Source organism: Linepithema humile, chromosome 2 (genome assembly GCF_040581485.1).
Source record: "Linepithema humile isolate Giens D197 chromosome 2, Lhum_UNIL_v1.0, whole genome shotgun sequence".
NCBI lineage: Eukaryota > Metazoa > Arthropoda > Insecta > Hymenoptera > Formicidae > Linepithema > Linepithema humile.
Window position 1 is genome coordinate 2563663 of NC_090129.1, and position 21299 is coordinate 2584961.

Sequence of the window (21299 nt, forward strand, 5' to 3'; positions counted from 1 at the left end):
AAATTTCTAACAAATTCGACGGGCAACATCCTCGTTGTTTTCGAACCGAATCGAGGTTCGCCGCCGGTCCGCCGCGGTGGCGATTTCGGGGATCGAAAGGGACGTCGGGGATGCGCGGAGCGGATCGGGGAGAAGCGCTCGCGCGCCGTCGAGATAAATGAAACACGCGCTCGCATTACATTTATATTAGGCTAGGTACATATCATCGGCTCCTTCCATGACGCGTGTGAGTGGGCGAGGGCCCCCTCGTTTCGCGATTTTACTCTACGTGCTTCAATCGCAACTACCACGATTAAGTCAATTTTAAAGGAGAAAAGCTCTATCCGTTAACACGATATTTCGAGATATATATATATATAGACGTATGTAATTATATAAAACGTGTTATAAATAATATTAATATATTATATATTCTATGTGTGTAGCGAATCTGTACCAGTAAAAAGAAAAAAAAAGAAACGGTCTTGTCCACTGGCGATAACGGAATCGCATTACGATTTCCCGGACGAGAGAATGAAGCTTTCTCTGTGAACAATCATTTCGCGATAAATCGCTCGCTTCACGATTATCGATGACGTCCCAAAATTGCGGGCATTCTTCTCGCCTGCGAATCCCGAGAGACGGCTTTCGAAGATTTTGCATCATTAATAACGAAATTCTACTCGATAAGACCCTATTGTTTAAGACTCGGTGATATTTCTAACGAGATAAGAAATTCTTACAAAATTGGCGTGCAAACATATTTTTGGGGAAGAACCGACACCGCACTGTGACGTGAGCATCCGCGGGAGTGAAAGAAGTGGCGATGGTTTTGGGACAATCTGTATATCGTTAGGTTAGCTCGTGTCGAATTCTTAGCGTGTCTTATTGCGCCGAGCCATCACCAATGTGCAAGACCTAAGAGATAGACCGCATTCGCACTGTCGTTGATTTACATGAAGAAAAAAAGAAAAAAATATACGCCTGCGTTTCAATCGCTAATCGCTGAACCAAGACTCGGTTTGTAAAAAAAAAAAAAAAAAAAAAAATCTACTTCCGGATAGATTGGGGGTACAAACCGCGGGGAACGGGACGTCGCAACTGTCTCCTCTCGTATAGAAAGTGCAGCGTTGACAATCGACATAATAAGAGTTCCCATTTACGGAAAGAGCCGACGTTACGTAGACGGGAGAATTTTATAAAGCTTAAGAACGGACCTAAAGTGCATTACATTATTGGAGGAGCCGTCGTTCGCGTCTCGCCCCACTTCGGCACGTGTGTGACCCCTTCTTCTCACCAAGATCACCATCCCTTGTACGTGCAGCTACCGCGATAGGCAACGTATACGCACATAAATATGCACGCACGCACGCGATCGTGCGCGAATGCGCGTCCAGAAACTCAATTTCCGTCGTATTACAATTAATAGCGTTTCCCGGCTAGCGAACTGTTCACGAGCTGATCGCGTGCTAAAGTTGAGCACCGATTTAAATATCGACTCTCCCTCTCTCTCTATCTTTATCCAGGTCTCCTTCCGTGGTTTCCGTATTGTGGGATCGATTAAAATAATCGTGACATCTTGATAAATGCGACATCGAAATTTATTCTCCGGTTTTTTTTTTCTTGAATTTATGCTTTAACGATCATTATTCGATTTGCCGTGAACGAGTATTTCAGTGTCGCGTTTGTCCTGATTGATCCCGATTCTCGCCGCAAAGTGTCAGAATAAAATCAATGAAGGCGTAATAATTAACGTAACGAGGAAAACAAGAGCAGCGGACAAGAATTACGGCGAAGAATCGAGCCACTCGCGCGCCGCCACCTTGCAATCTACGCGATTTTCTATTTTTCTACGCCTTCCACTTCACGCTTCCAATCCGCCCTTCACACATCCTCCTTCGATATCTCTCGAAATCTCTCGAAACCCCTCGCAATTATCTTTCATTACACGTTCCTTACATTCCGTCGCTACGAATCGCATCTAAACTCTAGTAGCCTAAATAAGAAAACTTTATTGACTCGCCGTATTGTTTCACGCGACTAATTCTCATACGCTGAAATACCCGCCGGGTGCACTTGCGACCAAGGACGCTCATAAACTCCGCTCACGTCCACCTTCACGGCCGGCAGAAATGTTCCGCGCCGTTTGACATTTGACGAACGTATCCCGATGGCGGTGTAAGTCGTGAAAATCATTATTACGTCTCGAGTTCCGGACGGCACGAATAACTATCGAGTTATTGCCCATTGCGCAACACTTCATTGCTCCTGCCCACCATTCGTTTTCACGGTAAATGTCACATTAAAATTTTTATTTTACGTTCACGGACGAGCGAGAAGAATATTTTCGACATTTTGAATTCCAAATTTCACGCAGAAGGAAAAACCCAATCACCGAGTGATATGATTAGAGAATTCCGATCGGAACAGGATGATGGGAGAGGGACGGCGGATTCCGGTCTCGCGAGAGTTAAGTGCGACTTCGCATTGGCCAATAAATTTAATCTACTAGGAAACATCGGCGCTGCCAGATCGATATGTCACTCGATTTCATCTGTTGCAGGATCAATCTCGACCGTAAACGGTACGAATCCTTCTTCCTTAGCTGCGTATCCCGATTCGTTCGCTTGTAATATCGATGAGTCGGCTCCACGCTGCAATTTCCGCAATCCCGACCTCACTCGGTGGAAAGATATTTCGCCTTTAACCCGCCAACCCCCAGATCAGATTAAGTGCGGTACAGTGTTATCATTTATCCGGACCGTAACAAACCGCGAAGCATCCTAAATCAGCGGTCTTCGGTCCCTCCGATTGCGCATTCTCCACGAGTCCTCGTTCTCTTAAACGCTTATCTCAAATTCACCCCAAAAAATAGCACCGGTTGTGTTTGAATAAATAAATATTAAATTTAGGATAAACATAATTTGCAACGTTCGCGCTATAAAACTCTAATTTTTCACAAATTGAAGCAGAACTAAATTATAAGAATAACAATTTTTTAATTATTGTTATTTACAAATCTTTAATGCTAAAGATCCAATTTTGTTTTGGAAGAAAAATTCTACATTTTTTTTCTGCGAGTTGAACCTTTTGATTACGCAATGAATGAATGGGAGATGGTTTGTAAAAACAGTCCTTCAAAATTAAAAAAATACTCAGTTGCGATGTCTAGATGCGATCGATGACGAAGGGAAAGCTAACCGGTTAGTTAGCTGTGCTTGCGTATTTCTAGAGGACATTTCCGATTACACTCGTATCCATAGAAGTTGATTCTTTTCTCGAGAAACTCGTAATCGATCGTCGATCGGCGAGAGATTAATAGGATTTTATCGCGTAACGTAGCGATTGCTGTATTATTCCGACGTCACTCTTACTCCTCCATTGCATTGAATATTCATCCGAGGTGTAGCGCTAGACTGAACGCTAATCCTGAGAGAGGCGCGTCTCGTGACGTCCGGAGCTTATTTCGCGAAGGATGAGATATTCGTGTTCCGGTGTCACGCTTCTTGCCTCGGGGCTTTACACGCTCGCGCGGAATTAACCTACGGAAGGACTAAGTCAATAGTTCAGGCAAGATTATCGTCGCTGTCTCATTAACGGAAAGTATTTTGTACATATATATATATTATATATTGTATACGTATATAGTTTAACTGGTTATAGCTTTATCGCCAAGTGTAATCCTTTCACTCAAGGACGACAACGCCGGCGAACGTGATTAATGATCGTTCTTAATTACGTGCCGGAGATTTCATTGCGACGCTACGTATATGTTGCGTATAATTTAGGTCGAAATTTTTCTCCTCCTTCCAATTCCGCTCTCGGCGCGAATTGTCGCGGAGCGTAGCGGCTAATTCGCCACGACGATATTTAAGTTGGCTCCGCGAGAAAGCCATTTATCTTTTTCTCTCTCTCTCTCTCTCTCTCTCTCTCTCTCTCTCTCTCTATTGTCCGAACAATTATACAATTCCAAGAAGCTAAAGTATACTTTGCAGATTCACCGAGCGTCCCTTTATCGCTGCCCTTCGGATTTATGAAGCGTCCTCTATTTCGTGTCGACTTCATTTCCGCGACGACGATCCGCACACCGCGCGTAATCATTAATCACTTTGCGGGACAATCGTGTCCGTTTTAATCGGCGCGCGTTTAATTAATTACACGTTTCGCATATATACAGTTCAATTATCTACAAACGCGTCCCAGCGGGCCAGCGATCTTACTGCTGTCCGCCGATGCGCAGACCGCAGCAATGATGAAAGTAAAGCGCGTGCCGGCCAACTCGTACTCGGCTGTCCGTAATTCGTGCAAAGCAGTCTCGAATTGATTACGGATGACGGCGTCAAGGCGCGTAATATAGCTGCGACTCGCCGGGGCCACCCGCGGTCACTCCGCGTTATTGTGCTTCGCGTTTCGGACTCCTTCGCCTCGGCGCAGAACGAGATGAAACTCGGAAAATACTCCGAGCTGGACTGGCTTTAGGTTTCTGACTGTTGCTTGATGAGGGTGTGAGCGGGATAAAGTTTCATCTCTTGGACATGTATTTACGGACATGTATATCCATGTTTCTAAATTATGTTATTAAGGGATTCTCCGGGATTAAGTTTTTCCAGAGAAAAAAACGCGTTGATGAAATCTTATATTTCTCTCGCCGCAGGAGAGAAGACCTTGCAAAATTGTTACACCGACCAGCGATTTAATTTTCTCTCGCAGAATTTCCAAGAAATATTTTTTTCACCAACAAAGAGAAATCTCGATTTACTCTTCGGTCTACGTTGGTTTCATTTCTGATTATTGTACTTCGCACTTTGCTGAATTTTAGAGATCTACTTCGTCGACTTTCGATCCTGTGCGAAGGATTATGAGAGGAAATCTAGTTCGAAGTAAGGCTCGCTCGTCTCGCTCGTTGATGAGCCTCGATTTTTTTTTTTTCTTCCGTATGTCAGAACCGACTCTAGTGAGGATTCGCGATCGATGCTCCTCGAGGCATATATCTGATCAGGAAGTTACTCGCTGAGAATGTACTGCCGCTAATTACAGTCCTCGATTCGCGAGCGCTTTGAACGTTCTCGTTGCGCACCGCGGGCGATTTTCCCGGAACACCTTTTCCATTATTTAGCTCCATAGAGTACTTAGGACCAGATGGCTCGACGTTAAGTGGATATCCGCAGAAGTCTTAGATTATCTAAAGAGTACGTAGTCGGTGCGATTAAAGCCGTAATGAACTCTGCGCTGAAATTTCCGATTCCAGCTCGGTTCGCGAATTTTAAGAACGATTTTAGGGAGCAACGAAGAATCTCAGATAAGACGAGAGCCGATTGCTCATCGACGATCGATACTCGAAAGTATTTCGAGCTCACCCCTTGACTCGGTCGAAAATTAGGAAATCTGACCGACAGGTCGTAGAACAAGATACACTAAGTCTATTTCGCTGAAGCTGTTCTTGCTTCGCGCATTTAAAAAAAAAAAAGTTACGACTCGCTTGTATGCGGTGGAAAATTTTTCTTCTTCGCGCGTCGCGAAATAGTCGCGCTCGGCGTGATGAAATTTACGACGGATTACATTGCATTGCGATATGAAAAAGACTTTATGAGAATGTAGTGTCTGAGGGGGCAATCAATATATTTGACGGACTACCGGTAGACGGTTGAAACTTACGTTAATGTCTTAGACATTAGATGTAGTTTTAACTATACATTGTTCTTATAACACTGAATCTAGTATTAAATCTTTCATCGGTGGCACCAAAGTTTCCCCGCGATCTTACGGCGATTGCTGTTAGGACGAGCGATTATCCAGCTGTCAATAGATACCGATGTCCGAGACACTGACTTTCTAATTTAATAACGCGTTTTAGACTGGAAAGAAATTCTTCTCGCCGGGATATTCGATATTTCTACTTCTAAAGCGTAAGCTATGAATCTATCTTTATGCTTAACTCTAACTCACGATACAAGTAACGGTACGATCGTAACGAATTTTTATCCATCAGTCGTATGACGCAAATCCTGCTAAATTGTTATAACTGATCCTTACTGAATTATTCCTAATCTTAAGAACTTGTAAAAAAATAAGTCAATTAGAATTTTTATTTCTGTCGAACGGAAAACAATTCTGAATTATTTCTTCAGATATTTTTTGAGACCCTTTTTTTTTTTTTTGTAGCACACTCGTGTTGCTTCGATTCTTGGGAACTCGAGCATATTTTATCGAGATATTTGAAGTGAAGTTTTGGGAACTATGGGGATTCTCATACATCTCCGATTTTAACTGAAACTCTCTATTCGATGACGTCGGTCGCATCGGCCGCAGCTATCGATGCGCATGATACTTCCATCGACGACTCGCACTTTAAACGAGCACAACTATCCTCTCGGATACATGCAATGTCATTGATCGCCCGATGTCTGCTATTTTCGCATCGTATCCAACACGCAAGATCTAAACTGCTATTTTAGCCAAGCTTACAGAACTTACATTCCGACCACAACACTCATTTCAACAAATTTCTCCTTCAATTGCGTAATTCGTGTACAATCAAAAATCAATCATGCGCGATTATTGCGAATATATTTGTGCGACTAATCGCCACGTGTATGCTTCGTTATATATATATATATATATATATACATATATACAAATGATATCTATTTTCTGACGCTAAGAAACAAATCTGTCTATATTTCTATATTAACTGGACACATAAAACTGCGCATAAAATTATAGCGAGTATCTATATTCGAGATTTATATTGCTGCCTGGACCATATTTTAGATGGCGAATTAAGAATTCACGATCACGTGTCAAATCATCTCTTCGAATTGTGTCACGATTACATTAGATTGCGAAGCGAACGATTATATTTATATTTATCCGCCACAATTTATGTCTGTTATTTAGAAGCTTGCGGTGCCACGTAAAAATAATCACGAAGGCCCGATAGCGTAAATATTATACAATACACATGCCCGCGCAGAATTTTCGTGAGCACGCTACTTCCTAGTTAACTCGACAAGTCAGCTTATCTAAAAACTAGACTCCCCTCTCTCCTCTCTCTCTCTCTCTCTCTCTCTCTTTCTTTCTCTCGAACGTATTACCCAGACGTCCTTGCGAGATAATTGTAAGCACGGCATTTTGCATACGGTTGTCCCACATTTCAAGTAAAATTGATTTTCCAGATAAGGCCGTTACCGATCAGAACACAAGACAACGAGCATAAATCTTTCACGAGGTATCAATTTTACTCGAAGGTCATAACGGAGTGCCGAGCTTATGGCTCGCCGCATTCATCGCGAAAACAACATGCACGCACTTACCTTATTAGATAATACGCGGCGGGAGAGGAGAAGTGCGGCACGGTGTGCATTATAAAATATGCGATGAGTTTTTTTTTTTTTATAACGCGCAAATGACGGGCGTGGCGTTAAATAGTGCGGATTGTTAATCTACTGCGCGGGCCAAAGAGGAGGTCACAAAGCGGTGCTTGATAACAGCGACGATTTATTAGCGTAAAATGTGTTATTTCGACGATTGCATTTTGCGCAGTATTTTTTTTCCAATCGCTGAATATAGTAACCGCGATGCAAAACGTAACATTGATATACGATAAAATGTATACTGCAAAGTGCATTTGTACGTGTATAAACATGTTGAAATTATTTTAAAAAGTCATTATTGCTGAAAGCGAGTACAAAAGTGTTGTTTGCGTGATACAAGATATATTACAATGCTGTGGAATAAAATGACATGAAATATTTAAAATATTCGATATTGCAAATTTCAAATTATACAATTTCGAAAACAATTTTAATTTCCCGAAATATTTAACGACAGAAATATATAAAATTATTACTGCCGCACGCATTTTACAAACTCTATTCGAACGTATTTAGATTGTATAATAATTAATCTAGAAGAAGGGATAAAGTATTTAACGAAAATGGAAAAGGGAATAATTTCGGCGTGTAAGGCGCGTACAAAAGTGCTTGGAATATCACTCTTCGACAGTGCCATATAACGACAATTTAAAGAATAAGTCGCAGAGAGAGACGAGGACTATCTTCCGCCGTCACACAAATGACGTTGAAGAAAATAATAATATAGCCAATATCTTCGAATTGTGTCTGAAATGAAATCTCCTGAAATCAAATGCGGCACGTGAATGGGAGGAAGAAAATGCGATACCTTTGTCATTATCTGCGTCTCGTTAAAACTTTCATTCGACTCCTGTCAATGCGATATGATTACGCGGATCCGAAATGTGCCGCTTGTGCTGTCGAAAGCTCCGGCGACGAAGCTTTTTCCACGCCGGCATGCGCGCGGCCAGGCTAACTAAGCCGTTCGCTGATTAACGCAAACGCGCGACGTAATCAGCGCGATTGCGCGAGATCAGCGGAGCGTGTGTGCCTCGATGCGGCCGCGAATGTCTCGCAATTATGATCAGCGCGTTACGCACTTTGCTATGTACTCGCGCGTGGAATTACCAGTTTAACAATTGCGCAATGAGTTTGACGAATACGCATGAATCGGTTCGCTTAGATCACGCGCTCCCTTTTGCATTATCACACTTTCTCGATGTGTAACACGATTTCTCTGTATATTGACCCTTTCGGCTCTGCCCGCGACATTACGCAAAGCTTCTCGATTCATTGTGCAATTCTATATTTGTAAGTTTTCTAAAAGAAAAAACGACTTTTTTAATAATTATCTTCATAGCTTGCTCTTCAGACAAGTCGATCGCCCGATGCAAATGCGCATCATCATTTCCCGGATTGACACCGAAAGGGTTAATAATGCGCAGTTCGCTGTTGAATCGGCGTGCCGTAATTGTAGTGATGCGAGCCCGAGAGGATCGGTATTGTGTACAATCGATACAATCTTGTTAGCCTACTTTATCAAATTTGACAAATGTGTAAACGCACCGTGATGATTTCGATGACGAAAGCGCAACAGAAGGTACGCGACAGGTACGCAAGTGTCGCGATCATCGATCCGATACTGCGATAAGTTTCCATTGGTGAATATGATAATAAACGGGAAAACAGCTTTTTCAGAGCGACGGACGAATAGAACGGGGGGCGGCTGTGACAAACGGAAATTTCATCTGTCGAACTCACATCGACAAGTTGCGCGAATATGTTTGTCAGCTTGCGGAGCCGCGAGATAAACAATTCGCCGCGCTTTCTGAAAGAGTTCACCCGCGATTCCTTCGCGAACAAACGCGAACTCTTGAGGATCTCGCTCGCACTGTCCAATCGCGTAATTCACCGCGACAGTTGCCGACAGACGTTCGATCCATCAGCATCGATTTGTCGAGTTTCACGAGACGGGATCCGTCGCCGCCGCCGTTGCCGCCGCCGTCGCCGCCGCGATGCGAAACGGCGCGCGCGATTGCACGAGACGGACAATCCAATTCAGGATGACGGACGATCCATTCGGGATTCGCGCCGTAATTGACGATCGCCTCCCCCGCACGCGCGTTAATCAATTCCGATTTCGGTCGCAACGAAGGTGACTACGCATTACTGCCGTCGCCGCTGTTATGCGCGCCGAGCGCCGATGGCGGCGCGCGCGTAAGAACGGACGTCCGGGCCGCGCGCGAGATTGTACGCAAATTGCAATATTGTTCACGTTGCGCGAATGCGTGCCCGGCCCGTTATTATTATCCCGGCGCCGGGAGAAAAATCCGTGCAGCGGGGCGGGGGGTCTTCACGTTTCCCCGCCGGATGCAACTCGCCGTCGCCGAAAAATGTCCCGAGAGGGTCTCGAAGCGGGAGCTCCTCGGCAGGATCTCTCTCGGGAGACTTCGTCATTCGGGACGACGGAATACGACGACCGTCGGTTGGCTCTGCACGGCGCGAGCAAGCGACCGCGCGAGATTGCATCCGCCGCATACGACTATGATGCACCGTCGCTCCTCGCGTGAATACCGTTCCGTTGACGCTCGTACACGCGGAAAACACGTACGTAATAATACTCGGACACACGTACACACAGGACACGGACACATACTCTTAAGTAAGATCTAGTACTTACGTATATTATGATTATTATTGTGGTATAATTAATTAATTCCGTTTAAGCAATCAAAATAAACTCATATTTTGTATGTGGGCCACGCGCGGCGAGGCGCGCCCGTGGCAAAGCCCGCATTATCGTCATTACTAATATTATTATAATAAAGCACACTACGCTCCAAAATTGTTGCCACCATTGTTACTTATTATCGCTATCGCTGTGTTACTTGTGCCGACATATACTATATATACATATATATTTATTTTCACGTACGTGTGAATTGTTTCTCTCTGTTGTTATTAATCTTGGAAATGTTTTTTCTTCTGTTGCAGTTGTGTGAATGCGCGTGATTGCGAATGTGTGCGAATGCATTCCCGCCTCCTCCGCCAATCCCTATCATCCCCCCCCCCTCCAGTTCGCTTCCCCGCAAACCGCCGAAAGTGCAAACTTTATTTCGTTTCTGCATGCCGCGCGTACTCGGCGCTCGCGATTTTCAGATCGCGTCGGAAAAGTTGACGAAGAATTCCGGAATTTTATTTCTCAATGACGCCCATCAACAGTTTCGCGGCCGTGGCCGTTTAACCGTTTCTCATCCGCGCGGCGGTGATATTTAACGGCGCCGATCGTGAAAGGTTGAGCGATAATGAAGCCGCTCAAAGGACCCGTAACAGCGTGCGCACCTGATTTACGCGGGATCTTTTCCTTTTTTTTGCTCGCCGCGTCGTCGTCGGTTTTACTATCCGCCGTGTGGCCTTTGACATTCAGTCGCTTATAGAATTTGCGATTCTTGGACGGGACGGGAGGAGAGCATATTTCACGTCGCGTTTTTTAATCGTTTGTTTTTCGCTCGTTAATTGCAGCGATTGATCTCGAGTGCGGCCCTCGGGCAGGTAATAGTCGCATCCCACGAGGCGCACGAGTGGGAAGAACGATATGACCTATCGAACATCCGCCACGTCTTCTGCCTCCTCCCGTCGTCAACTTAATTGCAAAAGCCTCTTTGAAAGTTACCGAACATCTCTTCTTCTTTCAGGCGTGTCTGGTGGAGAATACCAGCCGCGAAGCGTGCTGTGCTTAACGGCACTATTAGAATAGTAGACTAGTTAGTGCTTTAATTATCTGCTAATTGGGTCCCCGGGATTCCCCCGCGCGTCGGAAAGTCGGCGACTCTGGAAGGGGCTTTTGAGCAGTCATGGGAAAGCAAAACAGCAAATTGAAGCCGGAAGTGCTGGAGGACCTCAAACAGAATACCGAGTTCTCAGGTGAGCCCCGCCTTTGTGCGGATAATTAATGATCTTCAACTTCCGATGCACACCAGCGCTCGGTATAAATTTAAGATAATAATTAACTTTTTGCTCGCTGCGTTAAATAACTTTCTCGAAGATTCTAATGAAACGCGCCATGTGCAGAACGTGTTGCACGCGTGTGTTTTCGCTTCGACGATACAAATATTCGCCTGAATATTGTGAGCTCGGTAAATTATCGATAAACACAATATTATGAATTTATCGGGAGAATTTCTCGGGAAAATGTAATATTAGCGAAGTTGAGTAATATTTCATGGGACTTTCTTTTCAAGATGCGGAGATCCAGGAATGGTACAAAGGATTCCTAAAGGACTGTCCCAGCGGGCATCTCAGTGTGGAGGAATTCAAGAAGATATACGGGAACTTCTTTCCTTACGGCGACGCGTCGAAGGTAAAATCTCGGATGAGAATATATCGCGCGCGCGCGCGTTGATATGTAATCGATAAAATTGTTTACATATCGCATATCCGCGCGACCGCAATTATTCACGTTTCCTGAAAAATTTATTGTGATTTTCTCCCCCCCCCCAGTTCGCGGAGCACGTATTCAGGACGTTCGACGCGAACGGCGACGGCACGATCGATTTTCGGGAATTCCTCTGCGCCCTCAGCGTAACGTCCCGCGGCAAGCTGGAGCAGAAGCTGAAGTGGGCCTTCAGCATGTACGACTTGGACGGCAACGGGTACATCTCGCGGCAAGAAATGCTGGAGATCGTAACGGTACGTGCCAAGTAGTAAAATCTGACTTACGAGCTCGCGAGAAATGAGGAAGCTGAGATATATTCTAATAACGCGATCATCTTTCTTCGGACTCGGTCCCCAGAGTCGACGGTATCACTCCGTTTTATTAAAAATGTTTCGTCGATTTACTGCTGCCTCATCTTCGCAGTACTTTTATTAACGATAAATTACGATTTTCAACGCGATTTTGCCGTATCATATTTTGCAGTTTTCCACTCAATTTCCATTCAGCCGTTCGACTTCTTTTTCTTATCTCAAAAGTTCCAAATTTCCTGCGCACTGTTCTGACAAAAACTGATTTTAGGCGATTTACAAGATGGTGGGCTCCGTGATGAAGATGCCGGAGGACGAGTCGACGCCGGAGAAACGAACTGATAAGATATTCCGACAAATGGATAAGAACAAGGACGGCAAGCTATCGCTCGACGAGTTTATAGAGGGTGCGAAGAGCGACCCGTCTATTGTGCGACTGTTGCAGTGCGATCCTAGTGCACAAGCTCAGTGAGGCCCTGGGCCGATACAGACAAATACTGCTATGCCGTCTGCATACCCGAATCGGGGCCCGGCCCAATTGGTATCCCGAGCAGAAGCGGCGCGATCGTAGACACTTGCCAGCCGAATCTGGCCGAGGAAGCTGTGTCGAAACGCTACCTTCGCTATCATCCGTTCCGCGGAACTTTAACGTAATACTTTTAACGTTTTTGCTATACATGTTAGAGACACCTATCCGTAGAGGCGCTTAGATAGATGTGCAAATAATTTATTTTGTTTTACTCAAAGTGGAACCGTCATTAATGAAACTAATTTTGCTTCTTGAGGATATTTTTATTTTAGAGTAACATTGATGCATAAGATGCATTATTGGATAAGTAAATGGTTATTTGTCTAGCGGCAGATTGCGATTCTACGCGAAATTGAGAAGAAGAAAAAAAAAGAGGGAGGAAATCCCGACTCCCGATGATAGTAAATTAATTTGTTTGTCGTCAACATCGTCTCTTGACATTTCCGCAAGAATAATTTTCGTTGAATGTGAGAGGAGGGGTAAGATCGCAAGTGTTAGAGATAGTACTAGATTTTTAAAGTTTGCTCAATCATCGGTATCTCCCGATATTATCGATGATGATAGTGATAAGTTGTAAAGTGTATTGTCCATTGTCTGAAGGTATCGGTTTGACGATTTCTCAACGGACACTCTACGATCGCGCGCGCTATGCGCATGAGGGTTCACCGGGGGGGGGGGGGGGTTGCGTGCCCGGCGAGGGCTTCTACGAATTGGGCCGGTACCCGGGAGGTCCCAGGGTCACTGGGCCCATGGCGCTTGCGCATACCGCAAGCTAGTCGACAAGACTAGTCCAGTCGCTCCGTTTTACTAACGGATCGGTTTAGCGAGAAGCTTGTTACGCCTTTTTCGGGTCGTGCTAAAACGCAGCGCGCACACGAGAAACGTTCCGCGGAGCCGCCCGCGTCCCGAGAGGGCACGGCGCGAAAGAGAGAGAGATGCCGCTCTTCGGTTCCACGTCGCTCGCGAGCGTGCGCGAGAGAAAAACCTTTCGGTCCGACGGTTGCGTCGATGTCGAGGCCGACGGCGAAACGGGGGTTCCGGCCACTGCGAGACCGCTCCGGAAACGTGTCGCGAGACGATTAGCGAAATTCTAAAAATACTCTGTGTTCGTAATTATCCGTGGATTTTTCGGTGGCGCGACGGACGATAAAGCGACTGCGACAAGCGACGACATTCGAGCTCCTCTCGCTCGGCGAGAGAGAGAGAGAGCGTGCGACCGAACGCGTCGCGCGTCGCAGCGTATCCTTGTACATACGAGCGAAGATTGTGTCGCGCATCGACGCACCCTCGGATCGCCGCATCGCGGCGAAGGCACCTCTCGACGGTTTCGAAACTTTCGGCCGTGCACCGTGGCCGTCGTTCTTGCGTTCATCGCCGCATTGTTCGCCCTTGGTATCCAATATCCGGGTCGGACGAGACATCCATCTCTTCGAAGACACACATATACACACACACACACACACACATATACACATACACACACACAATATATATATATATCGCATCTCCTGCTCTCATGGATCCCGAGTGTCTCGTCTCTCGGACCCACCATTTACGGACTGACCCATTAAACGGAAAAAGACTCACAAGAGACTCACACTCGCGGTGGCGTCTCACTGCGCGCTAGCAACGAAAACTTAGTGATTAGTAGATCCGCGATGAGGCAAAGGTCACTGCGAAATCGAAGGCGCGCGATTGCTAAGTTAAGCGCGCTTACGGAGAGCTTGGACCTAACGAGAGGGAAGAAAACGACGGCGTACCGGCGATACGACTGTCACATATCACGGATGCGTTGCTCTCTCTCTCTCTCTCGTGAGGTGCTTGCGAAGAAAAAAATACTCGATACGGTGTGCGTAACGTGTACCGCCGGCGTTGGAAAGAAGGAAGCGACGCTAGTCTTTCATCCCCGTTGCGACGCTTCGGGATTTACCATGCTACGTCTCGGCGACGGAGAAGATCGCAGAGCTTGCTCGATCGAATCGCGGAAGGAGTTTGTCCTTCAACATTGCTGTTTCCTTTTTTTCACATCCCGTCGTCATTTTGCCATTTCTGGTGACCTTTGTCGTTACGGAGGTGCAGTAGAATGAACACAATCGTACTCAGATAGCGTAAAAGGTCCGCCTCTTTCCATATCTCGCTTAAGGGAAAAGTAAAAAAAACGCATCCTTGCCGATCAGAGCGACTGGTCCTCTCATCAAAGCTTTCGCGAAGGCTTCACGCTTCGTTGAAACCGGCCGATGAACAAAGAAGAGGAAACGCGCGCGCGCGCGCGCGCGTGCGCCCGTATTTAGAGATTTATTTTTGTGAATGCGTGCATTCTGCGTGATGCGTGAGCGTGTAAAAGTATGTGCGTGTGTATAATCTGTGCGTATGCGTCCCATAAGTAGAGAAGCGAGAGAAAAAGGAAAAAAAAAAGAAAAGAGAAGAGAGAAAGACGGCTCGTGGCGCGAGCCTTATCGCCCCGTCGTCCGACTAATTGATCGATTCCGATAATTATACATAAATATATACATATATATATATATTATACATACGATTATATATATATATATTATTGAGGAAAATAGAGAGCGGCGGGAAAGCGCGAATGCGATTCGCGACTCCTCGTCCACGCGAATATACACGCAGCAGCAGAGTTTAACGTTTTATGGCTTACGGCAGTTCGCTAGCTACTGCACGATCGGATGGTTGAGTATCAATTAACGGAGTAAACACGAGCGTACAGGAAATCCACGCTTTGGATATATATATTTATATATATCTGTAATATATAAATATACACATATATATATATATATATTATATGTTTCGCGGTGTGAGAGAGTGGCTTCCGATGATCTGTAGTTACTTGTCGAGAGGATGGATCTTTATTAAGTTATTTTTAGTTCGCCTCCCCGCAGGCCCTTCTTTCATCACATTCTCCTCCTCCTTCCTCTCCCCCCTTTTTCTTCTCGTTCTCACTTCGTCCCTCACGGAACATATTCAGCGTGATTCGGACCTTCAGACCCGCGATCGGCAATGTTCCGGAGAACACTTTCGTTGCACTGCGCGCTCCCAAACGCGGCACCCACAGTCCAAACGCAATATATTGAAAATGTGGCGTAATGAGTGCTATAAGGATTTTCTTTTTTATTTCACGTTTTGTTTTTATCGTTCGGACGTTACGCAAAGCAGTATTGTGTTTTGCAATAACGCGTTACATAGATGCAAATATATATATATATATAATATATATATATATATATTATATATATATATATATATATATATATATATAAATATTATATATAAATATTATAGATACACAAATCTCTATTATATAATATATCTCTATTATACTTTCTAAGATGTACATCTATTCATCTCGTGCTCATTAATATATTTAAGGATAAAGACTATTTAATGATATCTCTAATCTCTCAGTATAGTCATTGTATAAACAAATAAATAACCTCATTAATGTTAATATATACATATAAATATATTGTACACGTTAAGAATTCTAAAGTTACTCTTGAACTTCTTCGATTATAATAATTGTAAGTGGAAAGATTTTATTCTATAACAGGATATCAGGGACGAGACAGTAAACGGAAGCTTTGGATTCACAGACAGTAAAGACAAAAAAAAAGACAAAAAATAAAAAAGAGTAGTTGCGTTCGTTGAAAACGAAATCTATATTACGACATATAGCATAGGACTGCCAATGCGTTTCGTTCAAATTACGATGGCAGTCACGCTGAGACGCAGTTAATCGTACCTTAAAAAAGAAACAAATCAAGAAAGCAATAAACATGAGAAAATATCGCGATCAAAATTCGCGCGACTCGAAAGAGAAAACCTGGCACACGATTTCGGAGCGATCATTCGATATCACAGTTTGTTTCGTAGCGGCGACTATGAAGCGAAGAATCACTCGAGTTGTGTCGATTTGTCAGAACACGAGCGGCGTCAAGATCACGATTGATAACAAGCGCGTAATCAATTTTTCGTTCTGATTGTAGAATCGATGATAAAAGAGAAGCATAAATCGCACTCGATTACTTTGATCTTTACTTCAATCTTTATCCTTTAATTTAATGCAAAAGTCATTGAGCTAATCCTCTCGCAAAAGCTTGATTAACTTTTGGCACATTTTCACATCGTTATAATTTACTCTTGCACAATGCAACGTCGATGTGAACATTTTGTACACGCGTGTAGATTTTGCAGCGCATCACTGTTAGTGAAAAATCAAAACCATGAATACATGTTGCCGTCATAGAATTTAGATACATTTCGAAATCAGCGTAGAGACGTCTAGCTTTATATAACGATTCCGTGAAGGAAAAATTGCGAGAGGCGCGCGAATGATTGTCACTGCGATTACGTAAGCCATGTCGATCGACGTTGCATTGCTTAAAAATTTTGGAAAAATGAGGATATACAAAATGTACAAGACGTACGAGATGCAAGTGAACTGCGTTCAATAGAGAAGATTGAAAAATACTGCGATTCAGGAAGAAAGCGAGAGCGTGCTTGCTTTGCACACGTGCTAATTCATCGCGCTATTTAATTTTGTAACGATTCATGAATGTTCGCGCGATGAGCGCCGCGCTCTTCTATTGCCTTACACAAGATATCGATTCGCAGATAATTTTATCCTCGTAGCAATATTTCAATCGATAAATATATAAAGTGCACATTTCAAAGCGCAAGTGCGCGTTATATTTTTGCTATTTTAGTTTAATTAACGGCGCGAACACTCACGAAGTAAACCAAAGCGAGATTAAATCTACTGCGTGGGCGCCAGTTGAATGTCAAGTGTCGAGATCTTTGTTATAAAAGGCAACTGTGTTGCTGTATCGAATAGTTTATTTTCATTCTATATATACTTTCGCCTATATTAACATCTAAACGGCACAAAAACTCAAAAAAAAAAAACAAAAAAATTTAAGACATCTGAGAAAACACGTTTAAAAAAAACTTACGAAACGTATCTTAACGATAGGTATTTATTTATTGAAGTTAACGGGGCGATTCGTCAATTAATTGTCTAAAAAATTGTCTTTTTACCTCGATCAATGAACTAAAAGTCATACTTGAAGAACGCCGGAGAGACGTTCTTCCGTTTCGATCGAAGACATCTGGTCTGAAAAATTAGAGCGTCTGCTAGCTCGTATTGTATGGAATAGCGCGTACGTACAAAACGGCGGGCAACTGGATCAATTATACAAGAAGGAACCTGTCAATACGAACGCGGAAGGAAGTCCAACTTCGTTCCGACGCTTCGGTCAACTGTAAACTTTATTCAATAATCACTGATTAAAATCGTGAGATGAAAAAAAAAAAGAGCGCCACGAATAGAGTTCCACTTTTATATATAATGTTAATGACAAAATTTTATCGCTAGCGTACACATCTAGCATACGTAAATGTAAGCCAATGCCTCTAGGATTAGCGACCCTTTCGTTCCTTCTCGCATAATTACGTCCGTTCATTTGTCGGTGGATCGATGAAAGAGGAATGGCACCGCCTCCGCGCTGCACCTTCCAATATTTCGTGCGAAACAGGCTCGATCGTAATGTAAACGAGCGAATCTCGGTGCACGCATCCGGATGACGGCGTCCTGCTCGTCGAAAACTTTGACGTTTCGCAACGCGCACGGATGTACCGTTCGACCTGCCGTTATTCGTTCGTGAGCACTTCAATTTGTAGAAGGAAGAAAGAAGGGTTGTGAAAGCGTTCAGCGACGCGATTCCGTCTCGGGTTGAACGCGTGCCTCGCGATCACACTCGAAAACTTGCATTCTTCTCCCGAGAAGCGTGTGCATCCCTCTGTTATCGGAGAACCTTTCTCGTTTCCCTTTCTAGTTCGCACCTTTACATTCTCAGTGAGCAAAATGTCGGCTAACATTTGGCCATGCGAAATTCTGAATATATCCGATACAAACTCGGTCGCCCGTTTTCCATTTTTCTTTTTCTTTTTTTTTTTTCAACCATTCAATTTCTCCTCAAAAAAAGCAAATCTTTTCGTTCTACCGTAGAAGAGTTCGTCTCACGGAGAATTGCACGCGCGAGACGTGCGAAAAGTGGAGATTTTGTTACGAAAAATGCGTCCGTCGAAGCGAAGTAGATATCGATGACACTTGCTGCTCGTGTTTGTCGTGATATTTCTTCCTAAACTAAGATATGGTTAAGAATTATAACGCGAACCCGTTAATAAAATAGTTTCTCATATTATCAACAACTCGAGAATGACGCAGTGATGTTAAACCGAGCGAAAGGGACGTAAGTTTTTCTCGAGAAGAAAGAAAAAGAGAAGAATTACAGCGTTATGATATTCCGATTTATCTATCCTATGATTTCTCTCTTGCCTAAGGATCGTAGCGTTCTTGACTAGTTCGAGTTTCTCCTTTAGGATATCAATGATATTGCGAGTTAAAAGTCGCTTGTATATCGAGAACTTGTCAGGATTCTATATAGCACTTACTTCTAACAAAAAAGACAAAAAATATATCGCCGCGATCTCTTCGAAAAGATCTATGCCTTAAAACTCTCTCTCTCTCTCTCTCCCTCTCTCTCTCTCTCTCTCTCTCTCTCTCTCTCTCTTTGCACCTTTTAGCCAACACATTGTAGCGTTCACTTCGATAATGTTCGTCGGAGGCGCATAGCTTACGAGTCAATTGAAGCCATCCTCTTTCTCAAAAGATTGAAAACTTGAATCACAAAGAAATCGCATTCGAAATGCGATAGAGATACTCATAATATTCTTCTACAACATTGATTACGCTAAATTTATTCGATCGAGTTGTATAAATTGTAAATTTCAACACGCCGCTAAATTCTTCCTTTACGTTCGAGTCGTCGAAATTTCTGAGAGATATCTATACCTTCTTCAATTATCGAATCGAACGTATCCGTCTTTCGTAACGAGAGTTCCTCAATTTTTATTCTTTTTGCAAAAAAGTTATTTTTCGCTTGAAAAATTTCCTACGTCGAGCCGGTGTGAGTAGACCTCGATCGTTCACGATCACTCCGATTAGAGCGTTCTGGGAACCGCTTTTGCAAGCTACGCGACTCCATGGTCCAAAACATACACACGAAACATGAAAGTTAATTATGGAAGTTCGTAAATTAGAAGTACTACACCAATTTTCGCGTCAGTGCCCGATGTTTTTTCTCGTAGATGTAACATATAGAGACGTAGACGTTCTACGATAGGGACTAAAAATCTCTTCCCATGTGCGTAACAAATCTCCCATCTTACTCGAATCCGTATGTTTTTTCACGATCTTCTTGAATATGTCTCTCGGTGTCTTACGAAAAAGAAAAAAAAAAAAAAAACACTGTTTAACAACATCACGGAATGTATACCCTTCCAGGATTTCTCCTCCCTCTAAGATTCTAAAAACTTCACGAGATTCATTCGCCGACGTCTAAACGTTATTCAACTTTCAACGCTCTGAGCTCCCCCCGTTATTTCCTTCTGTATTCTCTGCGTATAATGCAACTTATTGTTATGCGATGGAAACTTTCGTTCGAATATGTGGTCCTATCGGTGCTAAGTGTACGAAGTACGGTGTCTCCTAAATCTCGTGTATTGCGTTCGTCCCGTTCGGCGGGGATAATTTGTCAAAACTTTCGCATAACCGCGCCCGAAATTGCGAGGAGATCGACACGTTAGACGACACGCTGGACGTTCATATATCATGCCGACGTAGAAAACGTAAAAACATTTCGAAATATCGATATACACACGTGCGATGAAATTCCGAGCGGAATAAAAATTCGAAGACGAGATCCCTTGTGCGCGCGATTGTTCGGCGCGGCCGATGCGAAAGTTGCGTGGCGGAATTTTTGTATTGTAGCAGCGTCAGTCCATAGACGATCATATTATTATTAATCGTTAACTTAATGTCATGTCTCAGGACACAATTGATTAATTTATTGTTTTCCGTACGTTTTTTTTTTTTGCCTCCCCTCCCCCCTTTTTCTTTCCTTCGAAAACACGCAATGCGTTGTGTAACGTGTGATATACATGCTGACGTCGTACAAAAGAGAGAAAAAAAAAAAAAGAAAATGAAGAAAATACGAAAATCAAAGCGCACTGTGCGTTTTTTTTTTTTTCCTTGCGTTCTGGTACCGACAGGGAACACCGGTAAGATATTAATGTTGTGTATATGGTGATCGTGAGGTGTTACAAAACTTTTATTTGCTTTTACGCCTTATACATATTTACTGTAAGTGATAATTATTACTAGTTGTTTATTATAAATAAGAACGAATCACTTGTGTATCAGTTAAATTGCTACATTAAAATGTTGATATTATACTCGTTCAAACTGCGTCTCTATCGATTCCCTTCTTCAAATCTTGCTTCTAATGATAACAGCTACGCTCTCCGATATATTCGATCGAATTTCGTCTCGAAAATCTATTTGCAATCGAACTTATTAAGATTGTCTTTTCTTCTAAGTTAAGCGCGTTTTATACTTTCGTTAAGCTTCTCTTCATTGACGTTGAAGTATATATTAACTATTGTTAATTTAATAAAAGTAACTTGGTAATAATATAAGTAATAAAATTGTATTAACATGGTGTCGTGCACCCAAATGTGGGAAAGCGAGTCTACTCTATGCCTTTTATATTAACTCGCATAAATTTCCTTGATTATCAACATTCTTGATATCTCGAGTAAAACTGTGAGTGCTAGAA

At 43.4% G+C, this 21299-nt stretch overlaps 1 protein-coding gene across 3 annotated transcripts in view; it reads left to right on the forward strand.

Moving 5' to 3' along the window:
* Positions 1 to 20926, forward strand: part of Nca (neurocalcin homolog) — a 134803-nt gene extending 113877 nt beyond the window's left edge. For all 3 annotated transcript variants that reach the window (XM_012376180.2, XM_067350512.1, XM_067350511.1), the window contains exons 2-5: positions 11027 to 11255; positions 11573 to 11691; positions 11832 to 12020; positions 12346 to 20926. In XM_012376180.2, the coding sequence (XP_012231603.1) occupies positions 11186 to 11255; positions 11573 to 11691; positions 11832 to 12020; positions 12346 to 12546 (579 nt within the window). In that variant the 5' untranslated portion in view covers positions 11027 to 11185 and the 3' untranslated portion in view covers positions 12547 to 20926. The remainder of the gene's footprint in view (positions 1 to 11026; positions 11256 to 11572; positions 11692 to 11831; positions 12021 to 12345) is intronic.
* Positions 20927 to 21299: the final 373 nt, after the last annotated feature.